Source organism: Paramisgurnus dabryanus, chromosome 5, assembly GCF_030506205.2.
Source record: "Paramisgurnus dabryanus chromosome 5, PD_genome_1.1, whole genome shotgun sequence".
Lineage (NCBI taxonomy): Eukaryota > Metazoa > Chordata > Actinopteri > Cypriniformes > Cobitidae > Paramisgurnus > Paramisgurnus dabryanus.
Genome location: NC_133341.1, coordinates 23,115,782 through 23,141,525, shown reverse-complemented (window position 1 = coordinate 23,141,525; position 25,744 = coordinate 23,115,782). Strand labels below are relative to the sequence as shown.

General features: G+C 37.2%; 3 protein-coding genes across 4 annotated transcripts in view; all 3 read left to right on the top strand.

Annotated features, from left to right (window-relative positions):
• The first annotated feature begins 619 nt into the window (after positions 1–619).
• Positions 620–4,856, top strand: carnmt1 (carnosine N-methyltransferase 1). The gene is made up of 8 exons (XM_065250398.2): positions 620–783; positions 977–1,172; positions 1,297–1,475; positions 1,717–1,857; positions 3,272–3,450; positions 3,551–3,664; positions 3,770–3,873; positions 4,010–4,856. The coding sequence occupies exons 1-8, from the start codon at positions 632–634 to the stop codon at positions 4,202–4,204; spliced, it is 1,260 nt and encodes a 419-aa protein (XP_065106470.1). The 5' UTR covers positions 620–631; the 3' UTR covers positions 4,205–4,856.
• A 166-nt stretch (positions 4,857–5,022) lies between these two features.
• LOC135732112 (uncharacterized) lies at positions 5,023–6,328 on the top strand. The gene is made up of 2 exons (XM_065250017.1): positions 5,023–5,488; positions 5,659–6,328. The coding sequence occupies exons 1-2, from the start codon at positions 5,108–5,110 to the stop codon at positions 5,812–5,814; spliced, it is 537 nt and encodes a 178-aa protein (XP_065106089.1). The 5' UTR covers positions 5,023–5,107; the 3' UTR covers positions 5,815–6,328.
• A 2,116-nt stretch (positions 6,329–8,444) lies between these two features.
• Positions 8,445–25,744, top strand: part of trpm6 (transient receptor potential cation channel, subfamily M, member 6) — a 32,519-nt gene continuing 15,219 nt past the window's right edge. Inside the window, exons 1-21 of one of the 2 annotated variants that reach the window (XM_065250396.2) lie at positions 8,455–8,634; positions 9,069–9,141; positions 9,250–9,329; positions 9,469–9,507; positions 11,504–11,684; positions 11,905–12,118; positions 12,209–12,333; positions 12,463–12,634; positions 12,756–12,930; positions 13,099–13,222; positions 17,235–17,307; positions 17,586–17,686; positions 18,876–19,010; positions 19,114–19,167; positions 19,249–19,389; positions 20,313–20,414; positions 20,523–20,770; positions 22,923–23,151; positions 23,441–23,596; positions 23,695–23,796; positions 23,890–24,018. In XM_065250396.2, coding sequence (XP_065106468.1) covers positions 9,139–9,141; positions 9,250–9,329; positions 9,469–9,507; positions 11,504–11,684; positions 11,905–12,118; positions 12,209–12,333; positions 12,463–12,634; positions 12,756–12,930; positions 13,099–13,222; positions 17,235–17,307; positions 17,586–17,686; positions 18,876–19,010; positions 19,114–19,167; positions 19,249–19,389; positions 20,313–20,414; positions 20,523–20,770; positions 22,923–23,151; positions 23,441–23,596; positions 23,695–23,796; positions 23,890–24,018 — 2,583 coding nt within the window. In that variant the 5' untranslated portion in view covers positions 8,455–8,634; positions 9,069–9,138. Of the gene's footprint in view, positions 8,635–9,068; positions 9,142–9,249; positions 9,330–9,468; positions 9,508–11,503; positions 11,685–11,904; positions 12,119–12,208; positions 12,334–12,462; positions 12,635–12,755; positions 12,931–13,098; positions 13,223–17,234; positions 17,308–17,585; positions 17,687–18,875; positions 19,011–19,113; positions 19,168–19,248; positions 19,390–20,312; positions 20,415–20,522; positions 20,771–22,922; positions 23,152–23,440; positions 23,597–23,694; positions 23,797–23,889; positions 24,019–25,744 lie in introns of those variants that run through there. The other variant, XM_065250395.2, reaches the window with a different exon arrangement.

Here is a 25,744-nt window from a genome sequence, read left to right as displayed (position 1 = left end):
CACATGGTTCACATGATGCAATGAAAACAAGCAGCACACATGACACACATGTTTCGAATTTGCGCCCCGCGGAAGATAAGTCGCTGGCCTCCATCACACATAAAGATCTTAAAAACAATGCAACATGGGCACAATACCTAAAAACGATTCCACAGAGTAACACAGGGATGATGTTATTAATTTAGCGGGACAACCCATATGGCAAAAAATGTATTTTTTTGGCCAAAAATATGTGTTAAATACATGCTAAATACATTTAGGAGAAAGTAAACCTTATTAAAATAAATTTTTGAATTTGAAAATATATTTAGTTTTAACCTTCATATATTAACATATATATATATATATATATATTAAACCAGTTATATTTATATTGTAACATACAAGTTACAGATGAACAAGTTACAATTTGTAATATATTTACAGATGAACACAACATTATGAATTTTGAAGTGTAAATGGAAATATAAAAAGGCACATTTTGGCTTTAAAATTCATAAATGTGTTTATCTGTAAAGATTAATATCTTAGACTATCGACCCAATCAACAATCGACTGTCCAGGTTCATTTACTTTTCCTGTATCCGTTTATTTTATCGATTGTCGATTATTACGCCTGCAGTGTTCAGCAATGGCTGACAGCACGGATGAAACAGTACTAGCAGCTTCTAAACAAGAGGAAATTTACAACTATCGAAGGAGGATTAAACGCTCTCCTGAGGAAGAGGCGAGATTAGAAAAAGAGCATTTTTGGAATATCATTAATGCGTTTAAATATTACAGGTAGGTGACTCAACGGCAACAAGAACGATGCATAAATGTTTACCGTTTTAACTAACATGTAAAACCAAGATTTGTTGTATGTTGTACATGACCCAATCGTTCGTATTTTAGAGTTGTACTTATGACATTTATATTTCGTTGCATTATTTTAATCTTTATTCACATTTGATCTTTTGTTTACCCTTTTCCACAGAATTCATGTTCATGAACGCGTGAATCGAGCCGAGAGGCATTTCCGATGCCTTCCAGATCATCACCAAAAGCTTCTGACAAACTTCCTTCCCAACCTGTCTAAAATCCGCTACTGTATTGACCGAAACCAGGAGGTGCTGCAGGCCATAGTGCACAACTGCATCTATATGTTTGAGAACATGGAATATGGAGAGGATGTAGGTGGCATGCACTGGCAGTAGGTCTTAAATTTGATAAATAATGTTGGTGTATTCACTGATGACAAAACCATGAATAATTTGAGCTCTATGGTGTCTAAATGCATTGATCTTAACGTTTTAGAACTTTTCCAAAGAGGACCCAAGAAAGGTACGGCCTGCCTCGACTTTTGACATGGACAAGCTGAAGTCTACCATTAAGCAGTTTGTACGGGACTGGAGTGAAGCAGGGAAAGCTGAAAGGGATACCTGCTATAAACCTCTCGTAGATGAAATCCAGAGGCTTTTCCCACCTGACCAATGGTAAATATATTCTGATGAGCCAGCATTCTGTAGAAACATCATGTAGGCTATCTTAGGTATGCAGTTGTGACCCTCAGCTGGAATGTGAAGCACATAAATTTTAGTACTTAAAGAGATAACAAGAAATGTAACTTAATCTAGGTGCTGAAACTGTCCAGACACAAACTGATAAGGCAAATACCAGCAAACCAAATAAAACCAGATGTTTTTTAAGTTATGTTTTTTATTTCTCTCTTTGCAGTGATGTTTCTCAAATCAGAGTGTTGGTGCCAGGAGCAGGTCTGGGTCGGCTGGCATGGGAGATTGCTAATCTGGGTTATTCGTGCCAAGGGAACGAGTGGAGCTTCTACATGCTCTTTTCCTCTAATTTTGTTCTGAATAGGTAAACACATTTTCATCTTCACTGTAGAGGAGAGGTCCCATTGAAAAAGGGTATTACTTAAATTTAGCTATGTATTTATTTATATTTAGGTTGTGTTTTCTGCAAACTTTGGTCTTGTTTACTAGAGCATTTACATTTTAAAATGACACTATATATATCCAACCTTAAACAAGTAAAACATGACCATTCACGCACACTGGGCATACGCCTACAAGCTTAAATGAGTTTACTGCTCTAATGGTGTGTGCACACCAAAAGCGAAGCAAATTTGCGTATTCTTGGAAAGATTTGCTTCATGTTTTGATGGAAATCCAGCTAACGTGGACACCCACGTCTTTGTTTACATAAGGTCCGTCTACACTGCAGCACAACACCAGAGTTTTCAAAGTTAAAAACTAAGACAGGGTCTTCAGCGTAGCGTTTACAAAAATCTATTTTTATAAGGCCCAAAAACTCTTGCAGGCTATGCCAGGCATAACCATACCAAAACTAATGCATTTTTAAATGAAAATGCACTAATGTAAACAGTATATTTCTCTCTGGCTTAATAAAATGTACTTATAGCCCCTAAGAATAATATTTTTGACTGTATTTCTGTTAGTGCTGTATAATGTAGAGGTATAAAGCGAAGTGTACTTGAACGTTTTTTCCTTTTTATTTCAAAGTCATTTCTTGTAGAACTTTCCCTTTTAGAAAGTCCACATAGTACAAAGCTGAAGAACCACTTGTGTTGATCCAATCAGAGTAAGGTTTAAGTAAGGGATAATGTAGAGGCAGCCGGTAGTTATTGGGAAATAAGCCCCGACAGTGTGATCAGGACCCGACGCGAAGCGGAGGGTCTTGTATCACACTGAAGGGGCTTATTTCCCAATAACTACCGGCTGCCTCTACATTATCCCGCTTATTACACGGCTACTTGCCACATAAGAAAAAAAACTGGACATGGCATATTTGTTTTAAATTAACATTTTTATCCTTCCGCGAAACTTTGCACAGATGCATAAAATGATCGTAATACCTTATTAAGATCCTCTGCTTCATACTTGTCTCCATTTTTTCTCTTTTAGCCAGTCTTTGAGAAGTTTTAATGCCCATTCTGTATTTTTTTGTGTGTTGGCTTCGTAGCTGTCATGCTCTATTTTGTCAAGTTCAGTCTCTGTAAGCTTTTATGTGTCTTGTCGTGGTTGTCGAGTGTTTGTCACAAGATGGCGCCAAACAGACAGTAATCTTTATTGATCTTTATTGGCGCGGAGCGATTTTACTCGTGCAAGTAGTCCAGCTATGCGTTATTATTTTGGAGCGGTTATTATTTGAAAAAAACGAACCTGCAAATGTCTCAACTGACCAATCAGAATCAAGCATTCCAGAGAGCCGTGTAATAACTTGAAATAAGTTGTAAGGTTTTGTCTTTTAGGTGTGATGGAGAGAATACTTTGACTGTGTATCCCTGGATTCACCAGTTTAGTAATAATAAAAAGGCCTCGGATCAGACGAGACCCGTGTCTTTCCCAGATGTCAACCCCCAGAGTCTTCCGCCAGACTCTGACTTCTCTATGGTAGCTGGAGACTTCCAGGAAGTATACACTGATCCAGGTAATTATACACTGGTCCAACCGATACAGTGTTTACACTTTTTGATAATAAAGGCAGCCTACAAATAGCTTACTCTGTATATTTTTTTCTCTCTTATTAGATATTTGGGATTGTGTTGCCACATGTTTCTTCATTGACACTGCCCACAATGTTCTTGATTACATTGAAACCATCTGGAATATTCTAAAACCTGGTGGTGTCTGGATGAATTTGGGTAAGTCAAATCTATAATTTTCAGTCTGTAATCTTTTAATGTAAAGCTTATATACTGTATTAGAGGCATAAAACATTGTTTGTTTGTTTGTTTTTGATCTCAAAGGTCCGCTGCTCTACCACTTTGAGAATATGGCCAATGAATTGTCCATTGAGCTAAGCTATGAGGATATAAAGGCTGCAATTTTAAAATATGGATTTGTTCTGGAGGTAAGATTTAAGCAGCAAAACATATGTGACCCTGTCTGTGACAACCCGGCTAAAGCCATTTATCAGTCATTTGTTACGTAAACTAATTCAACATTTTATAACTAATATATTTCTTTTTTCCTCTTTATTTCCACAGTTGGAAAAAGAGTCTGTGGCCAGCACATACACAGAGAACGATCGCTCCATGCTCAAGTACCTTTATGACTGTGTCTTTTTTGTCGTTCGGAAACCAGCAGATCAGTTGATCAATGGAGATAAGACACCTACAGATGACCAGACTGAAGATTGTTTACACACAGGAAGCACAGAGAAGAATACAACATTAAGCTGAGAAGACTGAAACTTTGTATTAATTGTTGACCCGTGGTCTTATAATAAACTGTAAAATGTATTTTTTTTAACCATGAATGCCAGCATTATAGCAAAATCCTGGTAACCGAACAAGATTGGAGTTTTAATGTATATGGAATTATTTCACATATTTACCAAAAATATTTGTCAGTGTCTCACTTTGCATTGTTCTCAGGTTTTGGGTGCTGCTTTACATCCCACAAATGATACATCTAACTTTTTACATTTCAGTGTTTTCATAAAGAGACATTTCACTCAACATTAAAGTTATTTATTAATTAGTCTCCATCATGTAATTCCAAACTTGTATGGCTTACTGTTTTCTGCTGATCAGAAGATGAACATTAACCCCCAAACCACAGAGACATTTCTCGAAATATATTTTGTGTTGTGCAGAAGAAAGTCAGTGTGGGGCAAAAACGTGAGGCTGAATAAAGGTTGATATAATTTTTATTATTGCGTGAACTATGCCTTTAAGCTTATTTACATTATTACAGATTTCCTTTAATAACTCCATCCTCTCTGAGGGACTTTGTTGGCTATTAAAATTGTAACAGTTGGTAGCAATGAAATAAGTTGTTTTAAACTTAACAGTTTGTGATTATGGTGTGCATATGATGCAATAAAATTGTAATTTAAATGATTTGAAAGTCTTTTTCATTTTTGTTATTACTTTCCACATGAATGTTTGACGTTAAGATATTTCTGTGGATGATGTGGAATGTGACTGTATAACAAGACCAAAAGTGTTGTTTAAAAACACTGTCAACAGGGAGCGCCATTTTTCAAACGCAAATCAACTTCATCGACGACACAACTGTCGTAAACAGCACGCAGCAAGCTGAAGACGAGCCAAGCTAATTTCAAACAACTGGTCGCACACATGACCAAGCGGAGAGCAGAGAACAAGTTGCCTCCGGATATTATTCCCCATAAAAGATGTTTGCGTTCCCTTTCCAATATCGACGACAAACCGGTGGGAGGAGAAGTGACTACCGTACAAAGCGGTAATCCACCACAACTTCCATCAAATCTTGGACAGCGGTGCAGAAAAAGACAAAACTATAACGAAGACTCACCGAATACAGATGATATGCCGAAAAAACTACCTGCAAACAGAGCTAACCCAATGTTGGGAGATAAGAACACGTGCAAGTCTAGAAAATTCGAGGATGCTGGCAAACCTGTCGCGCGACGGCCATCGCACGCGCTTGAGGTTGAATCAAAGAAAGAGAAAGAAGACAAAAATACCACTGGGGATAAGGTGAGGTTTAACAAAATAATACTTTAGTGTACGTTTGCACACTTGTGTTTTGAATTGTCACGTTGAATAATATGCAATGATTGTAGATGAACACAAGGTGGCGTTGCGGGATTATATTATCAGTGGTATCTTGGATTCTGTTACTTGACATTTTTTTTGTATCCCACTAGGTGATGCACACAGATGAGGATCTTACTGCATTTAATTCTTTCCAGTTCTGGCGAGTCCCACTACCTGAGTTGGATCTTTCTCTCCTGGAGACCGAATCCTCAACTGGGCCCAATGACACCATTTCCACAAAAGATTTAGAGGCGATGGAAACCTGAGGAGCATCGATGCACATATTAATGGTGTGCACATGCTTGTTTATGTTCAGAGTCGTTGTTGTTCTGTCCTGACCTGACATGTGTACTTTGGCTGCTGATGAAGCTGACTTCGTCTAACTCAGTCTGGATTTGTAGCCTTTTGCTGTGTGGAGGCCTTCAGCAGGAGCACGTATATAAAACAAGAGCACATATATAAGCTTCATGTGCATCTCCTATGAATGTCAAGTGTTCAGAAGCAGGTATTTAGTTAAACACTTGCACTTCGGACTCGTCATGGATTTTTTTGTAACAGTAGCTCTGAAAGACCCAGTTTCTTAGAATAAAGATGGATATTTTTATAATGTTCAGTAGGTATTAGTCTGTTTGATTTTTTTCATTGTTGTTTCTTTTCTTTAAGCAACTATTTGTTGATACTTTACCAGTATTTTTTCAGCAGTGTTGTGGTACAAATTTGTATGTTCCGTCAGCCAATATTGTAAATTGTCAACGGCAATAAAAATCTTTTTATAAGACATTTGCTTGTACTGTCTTATGGTTTTGCCACACAAGACTTTTTAATATTTGACATAGAAAAGTGTTAGTTTAATTAACAAGTAAACTAGAGAGAAACATAGCTCCATGAAAACTATATTTTAAAGGGGACATACCATGCATATCATGACTTTTTTCAAATTTAAGTGCTATAAATGGGTCCACAGTGCTTCCATCGACCTAGAAAATGTAAAAAGTTCAACACAGTAACTTCGTTTTGGTAAACGATCCTCTGCAAGCATGTGAAAAAATAGGTAGTTGAAATTTGGCTCCCTTGTGATGTCAGAAGGAGATAATACTGCCCCTTAATCTCTATTCAACCATAGCACTGCCATTTAGTGCAGAGATCAAATTTTTGCTCACACCTACCATGTTGCAATTTTAGCATGTTATTATAAATTATCTGGTATTTTGAGCTAGAACTTCACATAGGTGCTCTGGGGACACCAAAGATTTATTTGACAGCTTAAAAAAATCTTGTGGCATGTCCTCTTTAAAAGTTACACTCATCCTGTAGGCTACATACTATACACACAAATTTGCATCTGTTAAAAACCACTGGCCTTTAAGGTTGAAAAGCTTTAATTTAACTTAACTATACCTTATTAATGCCAAAATCATTCATAATCCATTCATTTTGAAATATTTTTATAATGAGAACAATCATAATTTAGAAAATGAAAATGCTAGATTGGTCATTGCCCCAAACAAAAAAGGGCTTTAAGGGGGTTGTACTTTTAATATGGTTTTAATAACGTATTATTAATATGGTGTGTTATAGATTACTAGCATCAAATAAGACAAGAGTTTATAATGGGAAATATAATAACAAGAATTAAAGTGTGACAATCTGCTAAATATTCTATATGATTTACTTGATGGAGCTTTCAATCCATGTTTGCAATGTTGAACTGCCTTTAGCAGCCTCCCTTTCCTCTCCCTGTCTTTATTTTATGAAGGCATTGGACTTTTAATGTTTTTTTTTTGTCTACAAAGTGTGCCAACAACAGCAAATTTAGTGTTTATGTAAGATCTGATCGAGAACGTTAATTTGAAGCATTGTAAATTTTAAATATGTATTTAGTAATACTGTATAAATCATCATGCGGGCCGGATTGGACACATTTGTGGGCTGTGTTCAGCCCGCGGCCGTATGTTTGTCACCCTTTATTCTTTACCAAAGTTTGTGATTTGCGGTTAAACTACAATCCTCCATACTTTGCTTTTCCCATTCCATCATGAGGAAGTGAAATATACCTGTTTCCACACTATGTGTCAGGTTCTCCTAACCTTTCATCTAGGAAGGTATGAGAGCTGGGAGCAAGTCATATTTAGCTTTATTTCTATAGTGATCAACTTGCAGAGACAGATTTGTTCATTTGATAAAAAAGCATGCATTTTAAAAGCTTTAATGGTAAGACATTTTGATCATATTCCATTTCTATTTGGATCAGAATGGCATATATGCTAATATTTGTTATTTTTATAATAACCAAATAGGTTTAGAAATGTATTATAGCACTTATATTATTGCTTTTCAGGATAAAGCCCATTATTGTTTTCCTCACTTCCTAATAAGTGTCTGCTCAATGTAAATGTAGGCCTATTTGAGTATTTGGGCCATGTATCAAGCGAGTCAGCATGGCCATTCTTGAGTAGCCTATGTTTTTGTTTGCTTTTACTATTCTGCCATTGAAAATAATGAAGTAATAATACATTAACCATAAGAACTTTGGAGAAGTGCATTAACCTCAATAACTACAGAAAAATGTCTTGAAGAAACTTTTAGAGGTTGCAGTTAGAGGTTATAACACAGAGGTTAACTACACTAGAGTCTGGGCATTGTCTAACAGCTCGTAACATTCTTTTCATTATATGGACTGGTTACCCTCATAACTACCTTGAACAATCTGCGCGCATTTAGTTAGTCATTCACTGTAGCAATTTTTTTTTGCTCAGCAGTCATAAAACACTCCAGTATGAGGAAAAATAACATATCGATCTTATGATGACATCCGGACAGCATTAAAGCAAGATTGTAAGAAAATCAGGAAAGACCGTAAATGTTATGCAACCTTCACTTAAGCGAGCGCTACTTTCTCGGAGCAAAACAACGCCGTTAGTTCCAGCTGCGTGTCCACACTTGACACTTTACAGTCTAAAGACCACCCACTTCCCAGCCGATCACATCTCTACACAATTATGCAGAAGTAACACGGGAATAACAATACGCTGAAAAGACTACACGGACGGCATGCCTGGGAAAACGGGTCTGTTATTTGCACACAGGTAAATAAAATATGTTGTGTCAGTTCACGACTGCGTTACGTATGCAACTAAAACTTATAACCAGAGGGGTTTCTTTAAGGCATGTTAAAACACGCGAGTTATTTCATGCCCATTCCACAGCTGGACTGCTGTTGCGCGTGTTTTGCGTATAGTGACGACTATTTGCAACATATTCGCACAGATCTATGATGTGTACAGTAGCCTGTATGCTATAATATAGTTATCAGATGTACATTAGTTGTAAGTGAAACTACACTTAAGTCATCGCTTATCGCAAGGACACCCTCCACCCCTTTTGTGTTTTTTTCCTGTCTTCGGCTAGATGGCAGCATTTGTGCTTATTACTTAGTTTTGTTTTACTACTTTAGTCTCATAATTCCTGGAAAAGGATGTTTGGACGTAGTTCCAGCTCTCGTGTGTGCATTGTTTTTTAGTTGGCAAAGAAATGACTAAAAATATCCAGGACTGACTCACTTCAGGACTGTCACAGAGACCTGGGACAAAATGGTATGTTAATATCCGTAACTTTATCTTGTCGTATTTTTCAATAAAGTGATAGAAGTAATCCAGTTGTGTGGTAACAAGCATTAAACAGCTTAATGTATTTCTTTGCAGTCTAGACGGACTTGGATACAGGCCACTTTTAATAAGAGAGACTGTGTAAAATTTTTGCCAGCCTCACGTGACCATCACAGGTATGCGTCATCATCTTGATCATATCTATGTGCTGCATGCTATATCTTTCAACAGTGAGAATTATGTCAGGTGCCATTAAGTTTGTTAAAATTAGCATTTTTTTAAAACCCAAATCAATATATGTGTACTGTTTTGCAGGTGTTATCCAGTGTGTCAAGTGTGCCAAAGCCTAGTGAGGTATGGTGATCTTCAGTACACACTTCGTGTTTTTTGCCAGTACCTATGTACAGTACTTACATACAGTGTAAATGTGATCTGATCTTTATTTAAGTCAAGGGTATTTAACATTCAAAATGGCAGTGGAAAAAGTAAGTGAATTCTTAGAATTAATAACTGGTTGACCCCCTTGGCAGCAATAACCTAAACCAGGCACTTCCTGTACCTGTGGATCAGACCTGCACATCATTGAGGAGGAATTTTAGCTCATTCTTTATGCCAGAACTGCTTTAGCTCTTGCATATTCTTTGGACGTCTCATGTGTATGGCCCTTTTCATGTCAATCCATAGCATCTCTACTGGGTTGAGGTCTGAGCTCTGACTTGGCTGATTTTGTTTTTCTGAAGCCATTCTGTTGTGGACTTGCTCCTGTGTTTTGTGTCGATGTCCTCATTGTCCTGTTGCATCACCCACCATCTACCCAGTTTCAGCTGATGTACAGACATTTTCACATTATCCTGAAGAATTGTCTGTTATACTTAGGAAATTCATCTTCCCCTCAATGATTGCAAGCTGATCAGGCCCTAATGCAGCAAAGCAGGCCCAAATCATGATGTTTCCTTCACCATACTTTACAGTTGGGATGACATTTTCATGATGATATGCTGTGCCCTTTTTACGCCAGATGTAGCGCTGTGTTTTTCCAGTTTGATCAGTCCACAAAACATTTTGCCAATACCGCTGTGGAGTGTCAATGTGCTCTTATGCAAATTTCAGGTGTGCAGCAATGTTCTTTTTAGTAAGCACTGTCCCACCATGGATACCCTGTTTGTTCAGTGTTTTACGTATTGTAGACTCATAAACAGAGATGTTAGCAAGTGCCAAAGATGCCTTTAAATCTGTCATTCTGTGTTGTTTCTTTACCTTATTGATGAGTCTTTGTTGTGCTCTTGGTGTCATTTTGACTGGGCCCCCACTTCTTGGTAGAGTAGCAACAGTCCCAAAGCGTCTCCATTTGTAGATTGTTTGCCTAACTGTAGACTGGTGAATGTTGAAAGTCTTTGAAATACCTTTGTTACCCTTTCCAGCTACATGTAAAGCAACAATTCTTGATCGTAGCTCCTCTGAAAGCTCTTTTTGGCAAGGCATGGCTCACATAAGTGTTTCACCTTGTGTAGAGCAAACTCCCAAAGTTTGAGTGTTTTTTTTTCATTCAAAGTAGCTGTAGTTCACACCTCCAAAGGTTAACCAGATTCCAGGTGTGCTAAAACCTCACTCCAATTAGCTTTTTTTGAGATCATTTACTTGAGCGTTAAAGCAACACCAGAGTTTTTTTTACCTTAAAATAACGTTTCCAAAAAAGTTTCAGTCGTTCATCCACTCGAAACAGGGTGAATGGCACTTTCACATTCGCTTTGAAGCCCTTTATCGGACAAAACCGCACTAAAGAAGTTTCCAACCGTCGTGTTGCGGCGCTGTAGTTCGAGTGAAAACTACAAAAACTTGCTTTACGGCAGACCTACAATCCAATCAGAGCCAACTTTGCTGCTGTAGGCTAAATTATTTACGACAGTGGTAATGGACAATTACGCTTACAACCTGTAGGGGGAGCAAAGGGCAAAAACTCTTTAGTGTTGCTTTAACATACTTTTTCACAAACATTATGTGGTTTTTGGTTGTTTTCAATAAAGACATGAAAACTTAATTTTTTAGACACATTATGTTTGTCAATACCTTTGACTTGATGAAAATCAGATCACATTTTAGGACAAATTTATTCAGAAAGCTATGAAATTCCAAAAGGTTCACATACTTTTTCTTGCCCCTGTACATGCATACATAGACTACAGCACATGTTTACTTCTGTAAGTATGTGCTTTCTTTCTTTCTTTCTTTCTTTCTTTCTTTCTTTCTTTCTTTCTTTCTTTCTTTCTTTCTTTCTTTCTTTCTTTCTTCTTGTAGTTGAGTAGTTCAGCAGTTACCTTTGTATCTTATTTAGTATCACCTTCTTGTTCAGATGCTGTTGTGGGAGGCTTATTGTGGAGCATGTGGGTCCTTTCTCCGGTCTCCTGGGACCTGGTCCTGGATCTGCCGATGAGGAGGAGTGGTCAGTGACGCGACACACCAGCATCAGCCCTACCGATGCTTTCGGATCGCTGGACTTTCAGGGCAGCACGAAGCGCACGTCTCGTGCCAAGGTTTGTGCACATCTGTTAAGTGAGCTCATATAATATAGATTATACCAATTTTTTGCCTCACTTGGTGTCATACTGTATAGACAAGATACTTAATATATATTATGAAGTATTAAAAATAAGCTTGGGTCAATCTGTGAGTGCATGTGAACCTTGCCCTGCTATTCAGCTTTTAATAGGCTCATTTATTTGGCCTGGAGTTATTAATTTCTTTTTTCTGCAGTATGTGCGGCTTTCCTGTGACACTCCATCGGAGCACCTGCTTCAACTGATGCTGAAAGAGTGGCACATGGAAATGCCCAAGCTGGTGATCTCAGTGCATGGAGGAACAGATAACTTTTCTCTGTCTCCACGGGTGTGCCAGGCCTTCAGTACGGGCCTCATACGAGCGGCAGAGAGCACTGGAGCATGGATACTCACTGATGGGATTAATACGGGTTTGTGTTGTGCTTTCTTTGTCTATCGTACTATGGTCTATAATGTTACTGAAATTGTGTGTCTTAATGTACTTTATATCTCCTTTCCAGGTGTTTCTAGGTATGTGGGTGATGCAGTAAAAGAGTATGGATCTCATGACCACAGGAAGAGGAATGTTGTAGGAATCACACCCTGGGGTATCATTGAGAATAACAGTGACCTTATTGGCAGAGATGTGAGTTGTACACTATGTTGTTGTTATATACATTTAGGAAGCATTTTTAATTGTGGTCCACATTGTATGTACAGTTATGTATATTGACTAAGCAAAAACATGATTTTGGGATTGACTGTCTTTTGTCAGGTTCTCAGGCACTACCAGGCATTGGGAAATCCCCTGAGTAAACGTGCCGGTCTGAATAGCATGCATTCACATTTCCTTTTAGCCGATGATGGAACTATGGGTAAATCGGGATGTCAGGTAGACCTTAGGAAGAGACTGGAGAGGTACATACATTTTCAGAAGATCCACCCCAGTAAGTGTCTCTGTGCTTTAGGTCTGCCTGTGAAAGGAAGTCAGCATGTTTCATTTGTCTTCGAAAGAATTGTGTATTTGATGTACATGTGTGTGAATTTGTATTTCTGTGTCTTTTTCAGGATTGCATCAGCATGTGCCATTGGTGTGTGTTGTAGTAGAGGGTGGCCCTGCCGTCCTCTCTGTAGTCCTGGAGTATGTACGCAGAATTTCACCAGTACCTGTGCTGGTGTTTGAGGGAACAGGCAAAGCTGCAGATCTGCTGGCGGTAATACACAAAGAGACAGCTGTAGACAGGTGTGTCTTACCCAAGACATCCATTAGTATAAGTTTCCATTTAGAAACAAATGGTGCAGTGATGAAACATGGCACTTCCTGTCTCCCATTGTTTCCTGACCTATTGTGTAGTTAATGACCTTACTTGGGTTTGGGTATTTGTATGTTGTTTTTCTGTATTTCCCATAGAAATTTGGATTTGGATATTAAAGAGGACTTTGTACTGAGGATTCAGGACATGTTTACTGTGGAACGACCAGAGGCTACTGAGCTCCTCAACATACTTATGGAATGTATGGAACACAGAGAGTCTGTAAGTGTACCAACTTAAACTATACTTTATATATGCCTATAAATATGTGTTTGTTGCGTAATGTGAACCATGTGCATCACATGTTTTGTCAAAATAACTGCACACGCGTCAAAACCATTTATGATAAAAGAGACGCTTACGTTCACAAAATTCACGCAAGACACTCCCTTAACAGTAAACTCTGATTATGGATGAGATTATGCAAGTATCTGGCAAACGCGAGCGTCTCTTTTATCATAAACCCTTTAGACGCGTCTGCAGCAGGCACTTATTTTGACAAGACTCGTGATGCACATAGGTTCACTCGACACGTAGAACACATATTTTGAAATTACAAACCACACACATGACGGGCTACATACATTTTTACGAACTTTGCATCGAGCGCCCTCGAAAAAAGAAGTCACCGGCCGCCACTGCCTATTATTGATTTGTTTGATTTAAAGGGATGAGGGTAGTATTTTTTTACACTAAGTGCAAATAGCATCTCTTGTTGGCAAATGCTATTTACACTAGCTTTGCCCACCAATGTCTGGTTGGACCACCAAAATACACTTGAAAAACAACATAGAGCGCATGACTTTTTGCATCCTGTTAATAATATACAAAAATACTAAGGCGCAAATAGTATTTGCCAATATAGATAGCATCTAATTTGTATTTACACTTAAAGGGACACTTCACCCATTTGCATTAAGCTTTGTATAGTTAGAACCCCAGTCATGTTTTTGAATGGTCATGCAACATTTCCTCAGTTGCCGCTGAGACAGGAGAAATACAGATTTCAGTGTTGCACTTCCTTCTTTCAATGATGTAAAAATCATCATTTTGCGTCATTGAAAGAAGGAAGTCCAATATCTTTGTTGAGGGGGTGAGACTACAAACACCCCTTTTCTCGGTCAAATAGGCACCAAATTCTAAATGTATGTTACATTTCGACTATAAATATGACGCACTTTTAATAAAGATTAATGTTTCTATGGGTGAAATGCTCCGACAGCATCTAATTTCTATGTACTTATTACAAATTTAATAATTTTATTTACTAAATATTTTTTTTAACATACTGTACATAGCATATCTCTAAGAAAATTCTGATAATGTAACCTAGTGTACATAGAAAATATTTCTTTATGTTTATTTAGGGTAAATGGCATCTACGGCTATTTGCACTTTATGTGTAAATAATAGCTGCCGCCTGTTATGTGGAAGTGGTCTGTTAATTCATGTACAAAATAGCACCATACCCTGCGCTGCTTTCACCGTTCTCACAAGATGCCGATCAGTAAGGAAATGTTTTTGAAGATGATAATCATCCGTTCAGGAAATAACTTTGTTAGTCCCAAAATAAAAATTATGTCATCTTTTATTCCCCCTTAAAGTATTTACTGTACCACACCCATGTGACTTTCTTTCTTCATTCAGCACAAAAGAAAAAGCATTTATTTAAGCAAAGTCATTTGGAAACATTTCTTCAAAATTAAAAATCACTATGTGGTGGTTTCCCGGAAAGGGCTTATCCTAGTCCCAGACTAAAGTGCATGTTTAAGCTGCATTTATTTAAAAAAATCTTGCATTGACATACCTTAAAGAGTAACTAAACCCCAAACCAACTTTTTTTAGTTAATGGTCTGTAAGAATGATGCTTTATTAGTGCTGTTCATTGATTTTAGTAAGTTTTTTGACATTTGGATATAAAGTGTTTCAATACTACAATATATGGTGTAAAAACGTCTGAGTGCTGCCCTCTTCAGGTTGAACGGTGGCTACTGCAGTTGAATTATCCTATTGGATGTTGGGTCCAAGAAATGACTCGTGACGTAAGCAGGTTCAAGCTCACCACGCCCTTGTTACGATCTCACCACACACTTAGTTCGTCCCCTCTATCTCCGTTGGGATCTGCCCACTTTTCTTGCATTTTTCAAATATTGCAGTGGGTGGAGTCAGGCTCTGACCAGGGGTTTAGTTACACTTTAACATATATGGTGCTGTTGTTTTGTCTCAAGATGCACACCTGTAATGTTTTTTGTAAGGTTTGCTTGTAAAAACTTATTAACTGACCTAATTTAATTAAAGACAAGTCCTGCATTAATCTAAACCCTGTCCGGGAAATGCCGCAAAAAGTGTATGACACAAAACAAGCTTGAATATGCCGAATTTCTGCTTCCTACACATACTTTTTAAATGATTGCACATGGCATAGAGCAGGATTTCCTGAACTGGAGTTCACAAACCCCTTGTTGGTTGTGATGGATTTGCAGGGGGTTCGTAAGTTGATGAAAAATAATTAATTACAATTAAATAATAAAATGTAAATTAATAGTTTAAAATAAAAAAAATCGAAATAAAACACTTATACAAAACATATATTATATTATACAACACTACAATAAATCAGAATACTGAGATACGTTATGAACCAATCAAAAAATTACTTAATTACTTTGTAACAATGATGTAATAATAATACTATTGATAAAAACTTTCAAATGGATGAAAAATCAATGTTTTTGAAGTAAAAATGCATATGTGCTATTAAGTTATTGAAATATTAACTCTTTCACCCCCAGCGTTTTAAAAAAAAGTTGCCAGCCAGCGCCAGCATTTTTCATGATTTTCACCAAAGTTTAATGCCTTCCAGAAAATGTTCTTCTTTAAATATATAAACATACAATATACCAAATGAAAGAACAGACCCTCTGCTTTCAAACAAAAAAAACCGTTTCATCCTACCTTTAGTGGTTCTTTTGCAATCAGCTTTTGAAAATGGGTAGGTTTCTGCAAAAACACCACATTTTGAGCAAAAAGCAGAGATAATTCCATTTTTGTGATGGACTTTTCATAGAGATCCCATTCAGAGCGATCTTTAAAACAGACACGGACATGCAGCTGCTTGCCATAGGGCAATACTTCCGGGTTTAAAAAATTGCGGAAGGGCGCCACCTGGTGGATAATAGCGGTATTGTGGAAAGAAGGAAAAACTCGTCATTGGCGGGGAAGCGTTTTCTCTTAAATGACGAGATATCTCGTCAATGACGGGGAAAGAGTTAAAGAAAACCCCCACAATTTTTCAATATTTACTATGTTCTTACCTCTACTATAGAAATTAATACATATCTTTACATAATTCATCTAAGATGTGGTAAGAACATAGTAAAATACTGAAAAACTGTGGTGTTTTCTTTTAACTTCTAAATCTCAGGAAGCATTTTAAATATATAATATAAATTAAGGTGGTTCTGCAAAAAAAGTTGGAAAACCCCTGGCAGATTATAATCCAGAGGTCATTTGGAATTTTATTTGCAATTTTTAAACTTTTCCTTTAATCTTCAACTCTTTACTCATTATTGAAAGTCCTCTTCAACCTGTACAAACTATTTAAATCCATTTTGCATCTGTACATTCTTTCTCTCTTCCTGTCTCCTCTCTTGCTATTTCTTCTACTTGTGTCTCTTCCTCTCTCCTCCTACTTGGCAGTAAACAGTGGTTGTTTTGTGTGATAAGATGCCTGCTGCGTATGGGTCTCTGTCTTTACGCCGAAAGCTCTGATGTTAAGCCCCCATCAAACAGAATGTTGTAGTTTACCACACCCTTCCCACATCTCCAAGCTTCTAAATTGAGAGAGAACAGAATAATTGGAATGATGGTCCATGAAACGGATTTCCATATTAATCGAATAGAAGGGATTAATTTGGTCCCCAGGCGAACAGATTCTTAGATTGGCTATGAATCACTCATGCGAAAATGAAATGCCAAAGGCATTTTAGGAGAAGAAACATCAACACTGGGTGTCTTATAGAGTTACATGCATTTATATTTTGGCATAGGATGCTGGTTGTTTCATACTTGTACCAAACAAAGTTCAACTACACTAATTTTCAAATCTGTTTTAATGTTGGCAATCTTTATTAGTTCTAGCCGGTTAAAAGTTCTTTTTATGTGTGACTTTGAGGACATTTGGAAAAGGGTTTGTTTTTTGTTGACTTTCTGATAATACCTTTTTAAATTTTAGATCACCATTTTTGACTCAGAATCTGAAGATCTTCAAGAGGCAGATGTTGCTATTCTCACTACATCACTGAAAGGTATGAATGACCCAAAAAAGAAAGTTTTGCTACTGTACCTTTAACTACAAAATTTGGGGGCTTTTTAAATCAGGCTGGGCCTTGTTGTAAATAGGTGCTGGTCTGTAAATGTGAAGGGTCATGACATAACAAAAACTATGAAGATTTCTTAACAAGCTATATTTGCTACTTTGTTTCTACACATGGCGTTTGTGGGCTGGGGAGGATACTTACATTACACTGGGAACGAACATTACATTGTGTAAACATAGTTGCCTGTTAAACTATGTTACGTACAGGTACCAGAGCTTCCCCTGATGACCAGCTAAGTATCTCATTGGCCTGGGACAGAGCTGATATCGCGAGGGACAACATACTGGTGTACGGACAACAATGGCAGGTACACAAACCAATCTATCATTATCAAGAGGCTCTCTATAATATATAAGTTGATGGGTAAGGGTGCGCGGCGAAAAAAGTAACGCGGGGGTTAGTTGTAACACGGACTGTTTATTGTTGCACAAGGTTGAGCATTTAGTTTTTCCGGTATTTTTTTCACGCTGCCAAAAGACAACCTCCCGCAAATGATTGGAAATTTATAATGTTTTTCCAGAGGGTTATTGATGAATGAGTTTTTTGGTGGCATGTAAGTAAATTTTTTCATCATATGTTTTTGTCGGTTTCTAAGTTGGGTCTGTAAGATACCAAATCCAATGCTGTGTCATATTAATCAGTGTCTTGTTGACTAAAACATAGCATCATTTGAAAATATGTCTGCAGCTCTAAGCAACTTTTTTGGTGGGCTTGAAAATATTTTGACCCAGCGGTGTTAATTGTTACACTGTGTTACAACTATTCCCTCAGCACTTACGATATGAAAACCGCTAACGTTAGCGTAATTCTTGCCGTTGTTTTTAATAGGCTACACACGAATGATTGCTGGCTGCCAACAAAATAAATATGCTTGTCTTATCAAAAATCGTGTGTCAAATTTATTTTTGTTCATATCTTTAATATTGATTGAATAAGGTCACGTCAAAGATTGAAATCATAATGAAATGAATGGCTTAAATCAGACTTTGCTCATTATCTCAGAATTTGATTTTGAAATTGTAGTACGGTTATTACAGACAGGGTCACATAATTGTGCTGCTTTTTCTCACACATTTAGACATTTGTATCCATTTATAATTGGACTATTGTTAGAAAAGGGCTGGATTAAATGAATAAAGTGTGGATACCCGTCTATTATAGACAGATATATAAACAATATCCACTTCAAGTATATAGACAAAATAGTATTGAAATATTTGCCTGCAAACTTAATTTTTAGCAAGTGTTACAACTAACCCCCTGCCTGTTACAATTAACCCCACCTATGGGGTAAGTTGTAACGTTTGCACTTCTGTCACGTTTGGTGTAATTGTCCAAGAATGGTAAGTACTAGAAACCAACTTCAAATGGTCATTTGTAGCAGAGATGTGTGTGTTGCTTGTGTACAAATATAATTAATCAAACTCAAATATTATTTGAATGATTGAGCCAAAACCAAAAAGCGTTAGGTTGTGCCCCACTCTCCCCTATTATAGGTAGGATCTCTCGAGCAGACCATGTTGGATGCACTAGTGATGGACCGAGTCAGTTTTGTGAAGCTGCTCATCGAGAACGGCATGACCATGAGTCACTTCTTGACCATCTCTCGTCTGGAGCAGCTATACAACATAGTAATCACCAGTCACTATTTACACAAAGCTTTATGTCTAATACAACAGAGCAGGGACAGGGATAATTTTGCTGATTAAAAATAAATCTATTCGTATTTTTCAGCAAAAAGGCAGCCCTGATTATTTTCTGCGTCATCTCATTGAGGATGCCAGACAGGTTTGTGCAATTGTGAATTGCTGGACAAGATGACAATTTCTGCCTGTCTATCTCTAAACATTTTTTCATGTGTTTGTCTAGACTCGACTACCAGCTGTTTATAAGATGACTCTAATAGACATTGGTATGGTGATTGAATACCTGATCGGCGGAGCTTACCGAAGCACGTATACACGCAAGAGCTTCAGAACAATGTACAGCCGCTTACACGCCCCAATAAAGGTATGCTTCTTTCTGCAAAGCAGATGCTTTGTGTACATAATAACAATATTGTGTGCCCTTCATGACCACTGTGTTCTGTTTAAATTATATTTAGCCTTAAAGTTCTGCATAATTAAGGGCGTGGCCACTTGAGTGACAGATGAGAGCTAGTTGGGCATGGTTTCAGCAACCAGGCACCTCAGGTCCACCCACGTCCCGTCTCTTTGAACATTTTCGGAGTGACATGCTGCCAAGATGTTGACAGCAGGGTCCGCCTACTTTGGGCTTTAAAATACTTTTTACAAACCTCTGGGTGATCTCACGGACACTTCGTCCATATTTTATATATCATATTTAATAGATATCTTTAGCTGTGGTCAAATTAGCATACAAACATATCACTTTATATTTACTATGCAGGAGATTGTGTAAATACCATTCAAATACAGTATGCCAAAAGTTTTCTATATGCCTGGAAATTCTTGCTTCACTTAAAATGCACACTAGGTGGATACTGTATCCCACAATGCAGTGCACTTTTCATTGTTCCATCCTATTTTTACAGCTGTAATAACTGACAAACACTGAGAAAGTTTTACTAAAAATGTTATTAAAAAGTAAAAAAGTTTTTATTTCCAATTTGATCACTCATGCAAAAATTCACGCATACCACTGTTTAAAACTTTAATCACTGCACAATGTTTGCGGTTTCATATAATAAAAGAATTGATGAAATACTATAATACGGCATATTGTTAGTTTGTATACTGCACAGTATTCAGATTGCAGTATTCCATCTCCCTTGAAACGATAAATAAGCATTTTTCGCACTGTAAGATTTGTAAAGCTGTTTTAATTTGCAGATGTGTCAAACTAAATTATTAGGCATTCAAAATCTATTGGCCTGACATTTTGGTCATATAATCTGTTTTGGTCTTTTTCAGGAGGGTTCCAGCCCTTTCAGCAAGGCCAGGAAAGCAGCCGTAACCCCCGAGACCACCCCACCAAGCTCCCATTTCTACAGAACCGCTCAGCCTTGGAGACAGGTCCTTTGAAATATTTTCTATTCTCAGGCACCACAATGAGTCAGATGCTTATTAATATACTAACAACCATGCCATTTATTAAAAACAATCAGAATTGTGTCTTTGCAGGAGGGTGCGGTAGTGCCTCAGGACCTGAAGTCAGACCCGAGCTCCGAGTTTATATGCACTTTTAATGACCTGTTTGTGTGGGCAGTGCTCAAGCATCGTCAAGAGATGGCGCTGTTCCTGTGGCAGCATGGAGAGCAGGCTATGGCCAGAGCGGTGGTGGCCTGCAAGCTCTACCGGGCCATGGCAACGGAAGCTAGGGAGAGCAATATGGATGACTGCACATTTGACGAGCTGAAGAGAAACTCGCTGTCAGTTTCGCCTGTTTACTTGCTCATTTCAGCGTTTGTAGTGCTTCTGTAGCTTAGTTGGTAAAGCATTGCGTTAGGAGTGTAAAGGGTTGTGTGTTCGATTCCAATGGAATGACAAAATGTATAGCTTGTTACTGTGAATGCATGCGGCTGCCAAATGCATGAATGTAAATGTAGTCCAAACACAATGTGCTAAATGCTCCTTACAAGGATAGTTCAACCAAAAAGGAAAATTAATGTTCGTAACCAAACCGATCAGAAGCCCCATTGACATCCATAGTAGGAAAATGCAATACTATCGAAGTCGGTGCTTCTGATAAGTTTGGTAACAAACATTCCTCAAAATATCTTCCTTTGAGTTCATCAGAACAAAGACATTTATACAGGTTTGTAACAACATGAGAGTGAGTAAATGATGACAGAATTTTTGGGTGAACTATCCCTTTAAATAAAGATATTACGTTGGACTAGGGGTATGTAACAATTATGTACTAAAAAAGAAAAGAAATTGATTTCTGTTTTTAAAAATGTTTCGAAAATATCCCCATTCACACTAATCCCCAAAAATGACTAAAGCATTGTATTATGCATGACCTTATACACATAATGTCACCGTTTTAAAAAAATCGCGTTTTTGTGGTTTACACAGAGATAATAATGAGAATGTTTTCAAAAACGTGCACATTATTCGTGTTTTCAGCCCCTTAAAACTTTGTTTTTGTGCACATGAATGGCCAGATTTGTATGAACACAAATGTTTACGCTTTAACTGTAGATAAAAATGGTGTGTGTAAAAACTCCCTAGGTTTTTCAGTTTAAATCCATGCTAAAAATCTGTCTAATATGCGTTCAACTACCACCACCAAACATTGCTTTTTAAAGTCACAATACAATTAAAACCTTTATTCTTTTATTTTGGAATATTGTGGTATTTAAAAACAAATGACTTATCTGTAGCACCAGCATTTTTCATGATTTTCACAAAAGTTAAATGCCTTGCAGAAGATTTTATTCTTTAAATATATAAACAAACAATGTGACCCTTTGCGTTCAAACAAAAAGTTTCATTCCACCTTCATCTTTTTTCACCTCTCAAATATGGGTAGGTTTCTTCAAAAATACACAGTTTTGAAGCTGAGACGATTCCATTTTTGTGAAGGGCTTTTGATAGAGATCAGATTCAGAGCGATTCTAAAAACATACACGGACATACAGCTGTTTGCCCTAGTGGGATATTTCCGAGTTGTATAAGTTGCGGAAGAGCGCCACGTGTTGAATAATAGCGGCATTACGGATTTGCCGGAAATACTCGTCATTGGCAGGGAAGCGTTTTCTCTTAATTGACAAGTTATCTCGTCAATGCCGTGGAAATAGTTAATCGCTAATCTCTTTCCCTCCTCAAAATGATATCTATTTTCTTCCAGTCACAAGGAATGGCAAAAGGACAGAGCCTGGGAAAAAATCGTAGCAAATTGCAAAATGACCCAACTTACAACAATCCAATCAATTCTTGATTGACAGATTCAAGTCCCGCCCTACCTTTTTTCTCATTTCAGAAGCCGTTTGACTTGGGTGTACATCAAGATGGGGAAAACAACACAATCGCTACTTTCGTTTCATTGTGACTTTAAACTAGTTTCCCGAAATACTCTCTAATCTGTCATGGGTCAGATAAATGGATAGTACCTCCCCCATCTTACACCATTGGTTGAGCCAGTGTTGCTATTTTTGGATAATGTGATGCTTAGAAAAACATGCAATAAACAGTATGTTTTGATAGCATCCAAGTATTTGAATTTTGGAGAAACTTAAAAAACCTACAAATGGCTTACTTAAGTTGTCACGCCACCTTCAGTTGGTATAAGATAGGGGTGTCCAAAGTCGTTCCTGGAGGGCCTGTGTCCTGCGGAGTTTGGCTAAAACTTCCCTCAACTCACCTGCCTCAAACTATCTAGTCTGCCTAGTAAGACCTTTATTAGCTGGATCAGGTTTGTTTGATTAGGGTTGGAATAAAACTCTGCAAAAACACCGGCCCTCCAGGAGCAGGATTGGACACCCTTGGTATAAGAGAATATTTAACTATAAGAGAAAATTCAACTTCAAGTCAAAATAACAAATGTAGTTCTATGGTTTTGTGGCTTAACCCTTTTAGAGAGTTTGGTCAGTTGGCTGTGGATCTTCTGGACAAAGCCTTCAGAGAGAACGAGCGCATGGCAATGAAGTTGCTGACGTGGGAGATGACGGACTGGAGTAACTTCACTTGTCTGCAGATGGCTGTTTCGTCCAGACTCAGACCCTTCGTGGCCCACAACTGCACTCAGATGCTCCTCACAGACTTGTGGATGGGCCGTCTCAACATGAGGAAGAACTCCTGGTTTAAGGTAAGTTTAATTGAGAGATGTAGATGATGATGACGTTATAATATTGTTTTTCATAATTGCTGGTACATTTGTGTCCAAAGTGATTATTTTCATTGCAGACATTTGTCACATCAAGACCTTCAAATCAAGGGTTTCAAAGATTTCACCATTATGTTACCTGTTTAATGTGACTTTTGCCTGTGCCTTTTTTAAAGTCTCTCATGATTTTATCACATCAAGGAACATTTCCAGATTTTCCACCCTGACCTAGATCTGTATTTTTGTCCAAACCCACATCCTTTCTCACCAGATTATTGCCAGTATCCTGATGCCTATGGCCATTCAGCGGCTAGAGTTTAAGAGTCAAGCAGAGATGTCCCATGTTCCACAGTCCCAGGAGGCTTTGCAGTTTGGTTTGGAACCAGGAAGTCTTGGGACATCAGAACAAGAAGGGACACCAAATGCAGTAAGGCATCTAAACAGATATTACAAAATGAAACCCTGCTGTACCACACTAAACAGCAGTGTTTACTATTAATAACTTTGAGCATTTAACTACTCTAGATCCCAGGGGATGAGGAGAGGGGACCCAACTGTCTTCTAACCTGTACCAGAAAGGTTTATGACTTTTACACCGCTCCTGTGGTCAAATTCTGGTTTCACACAGTATGTTTCCCCCTCCACCTTGATTTAACTTCTCCCTCCATCTTTCATGGGACATCCCTGAAGTGCTGATTTCTGAACATTTTGAACATACAGATGGCATTCCTGGGCTTCCTTATGTTGTTCTCTTACACCGTGCTTGTGAAGATGGAAGAAAAGCCCAACATTCAAGAATGTGTGGTCATAACATACATCCTGAGCACGGCAGCAGAGAAAGCTCGAGAGGTAAGCGCTCTCGAAATCACAACCCTCTGCAGGAGACACTTGAAGAATCAATGCTAGAAGATAAATGAAGCATGCGGCATGAAATCAACAGTGTCTGCAGCTGTTCAGGGCAATTACAGAATGAAGTGTTGTTGAAAACTCTTATCTTTATTGTGTTGGATTCAAAGGTCTCTTATGAGGCACTATCTCTTTCTGATTATGGTGTTCTCAAGTTTACCCTGAGAATTTTTCTTCCGTTTCAAACTTTTGTTACCTCTGTGAACTTTGCAGCGGTGCATTAATGGGAATTATTAACAGAGTACTGCTGTTTACAGCTTGTGCCAAAGATCTTTTGTGATGTTTGTTGCATGTGTTGGATAGTACTCTCAAAAACACGTACATTCGTACTTTAATGCAAATTAATGTAATGTGACATGAAGAGCTCAGATTCAAAACCCTCTAAGTGCGTCTGACATGTTTTCTTGTAAATGGGAATTTTTGTATCAGGCTCTTATGTTTAGGTTCAGTATTTTCCCTTTAATAGAAATGAAAATGTTATTAGTCAGTCATTGAAATACCAAACTTTCACGCATGTTACTTTAGTTATTTCACTGGTGTTTAACAAATTTGAAGTCTTTTGCTTAAAAAACGTCCAAGTACAAGCAAAAATTTATTTCTAAAAATGATTCCACACTGTCCTTAATAACCCATACGGTACATTAAAAAAAAAAAAAAAATTATATATATATATATATATATATATATATATATATATATATATATATATATATATTTCAAAATTAAAAAAATGGCCAAAAATATATTTGCTGAGATATATTTTGGAATAAGTAAAAACTGTATATTATATTTACATTTAGTCATTTAGCACACGCTTTTATCCAAAGCAAAAAAACAATTAAAGCGATGTGTCATTTTGTTGTACAAAAGTTTTTTATCAATATATATTTTGGAATATTTTGGAATATATTTTAAAATAAATATAAAGCATTTAAAATATATCTTTCTTTAGCCCTTTATACAGTATATTTCAAACTAAGGAAATATATATTCATGCCGCATTGGAAGAAAAACTTTGTTTATGTTTGTTTACAAAACTTTTAAAAATAACAGGTTTGAGTAGGTTTAAATTATACATATTTTCATCTTCAAAAATGGACTTTATAAAATTAACTTGTATTTAGCATAAATTTAAAATGCTAAATACAAGAATACATTTCTTGCCATATGGATTGTAAAATTTGAAATGTAAATTTCGAAATATATGTTGATATATGAATGTTAAAACTAAATATATTTTCAAAAAAATATATATATATTAAATTAGGCTTTACTTTCTACAAAATGTGTTTAGCATATATTTGACCAGAGAAATGTTTTTTTTTTTGCCATATGGGAAAGGTAAAATGCTTAAAAATTCTAATATATTTGGTAAACCTTGTACAAAATGTTTAAAAAACAAAAAGAAACGTGCGCTTCGCATTCAATTCTTTTTCTGTGCACTTAGAGGACTTTGCTGAAAAAATCATTGTGGCGTAATGGATTCTATCAACAAACTGGTATTTCTGAATGTCCTAAGCATGCAATTATGTGGAATTGAAGCAAAAAGTATTTGATGAACGTCTAATATGTGGCGTGAGCATTCGGTCAATATCATTATATCGTTTTTGATGGAGGTAGGCAAAATGAACAGGGCATACAGTACTTATTTATATTGTGTCTTGTTCTA

What these genes read in the sequence shown, in the direction of transcription:
- carnmt1 (XM_065250398.2), top strand. Translation starts at nt 632, where the DNA reads ATGGCTGACAGCACGGATGAAACAGTACTAGCAGCTTCTAAACAAGAG. An exon ending in ACATGGAATATGGAGAGGAT is followed by an intron (nt 1,173 to 1,296) that starts GTAGGTGGCATG and finishes TTAACGTTTTAG; the next exon opens with AACTTTTCCAAAGAGGACCC. An exon ending in CTTTTCCCACCTGACCAATG is followed by an intron (nt 1,476 to 1,716) that starts GTAAATATATTC and finishes CTCTCTTTGCAG; the next exon opens with TGATGTTTCTCAAATCAGAG.
- LOC135732112 (XM_065250017.1), top strand. Translation starts at nt 5,108, where the DNA reads ATGACCAAGCGGAGAGCAGAGAACAAGTTGCCTCCGGATATTATTCCC. An exon ending in AAAATACCACTGGGGATAAG is followed by an intron (nt 5,489 to 5,658) that starts GTGAGGTTTAAC and finishes GTATCCCACTAG; the next exon opens with GTGATGCACACAGATGAGGA.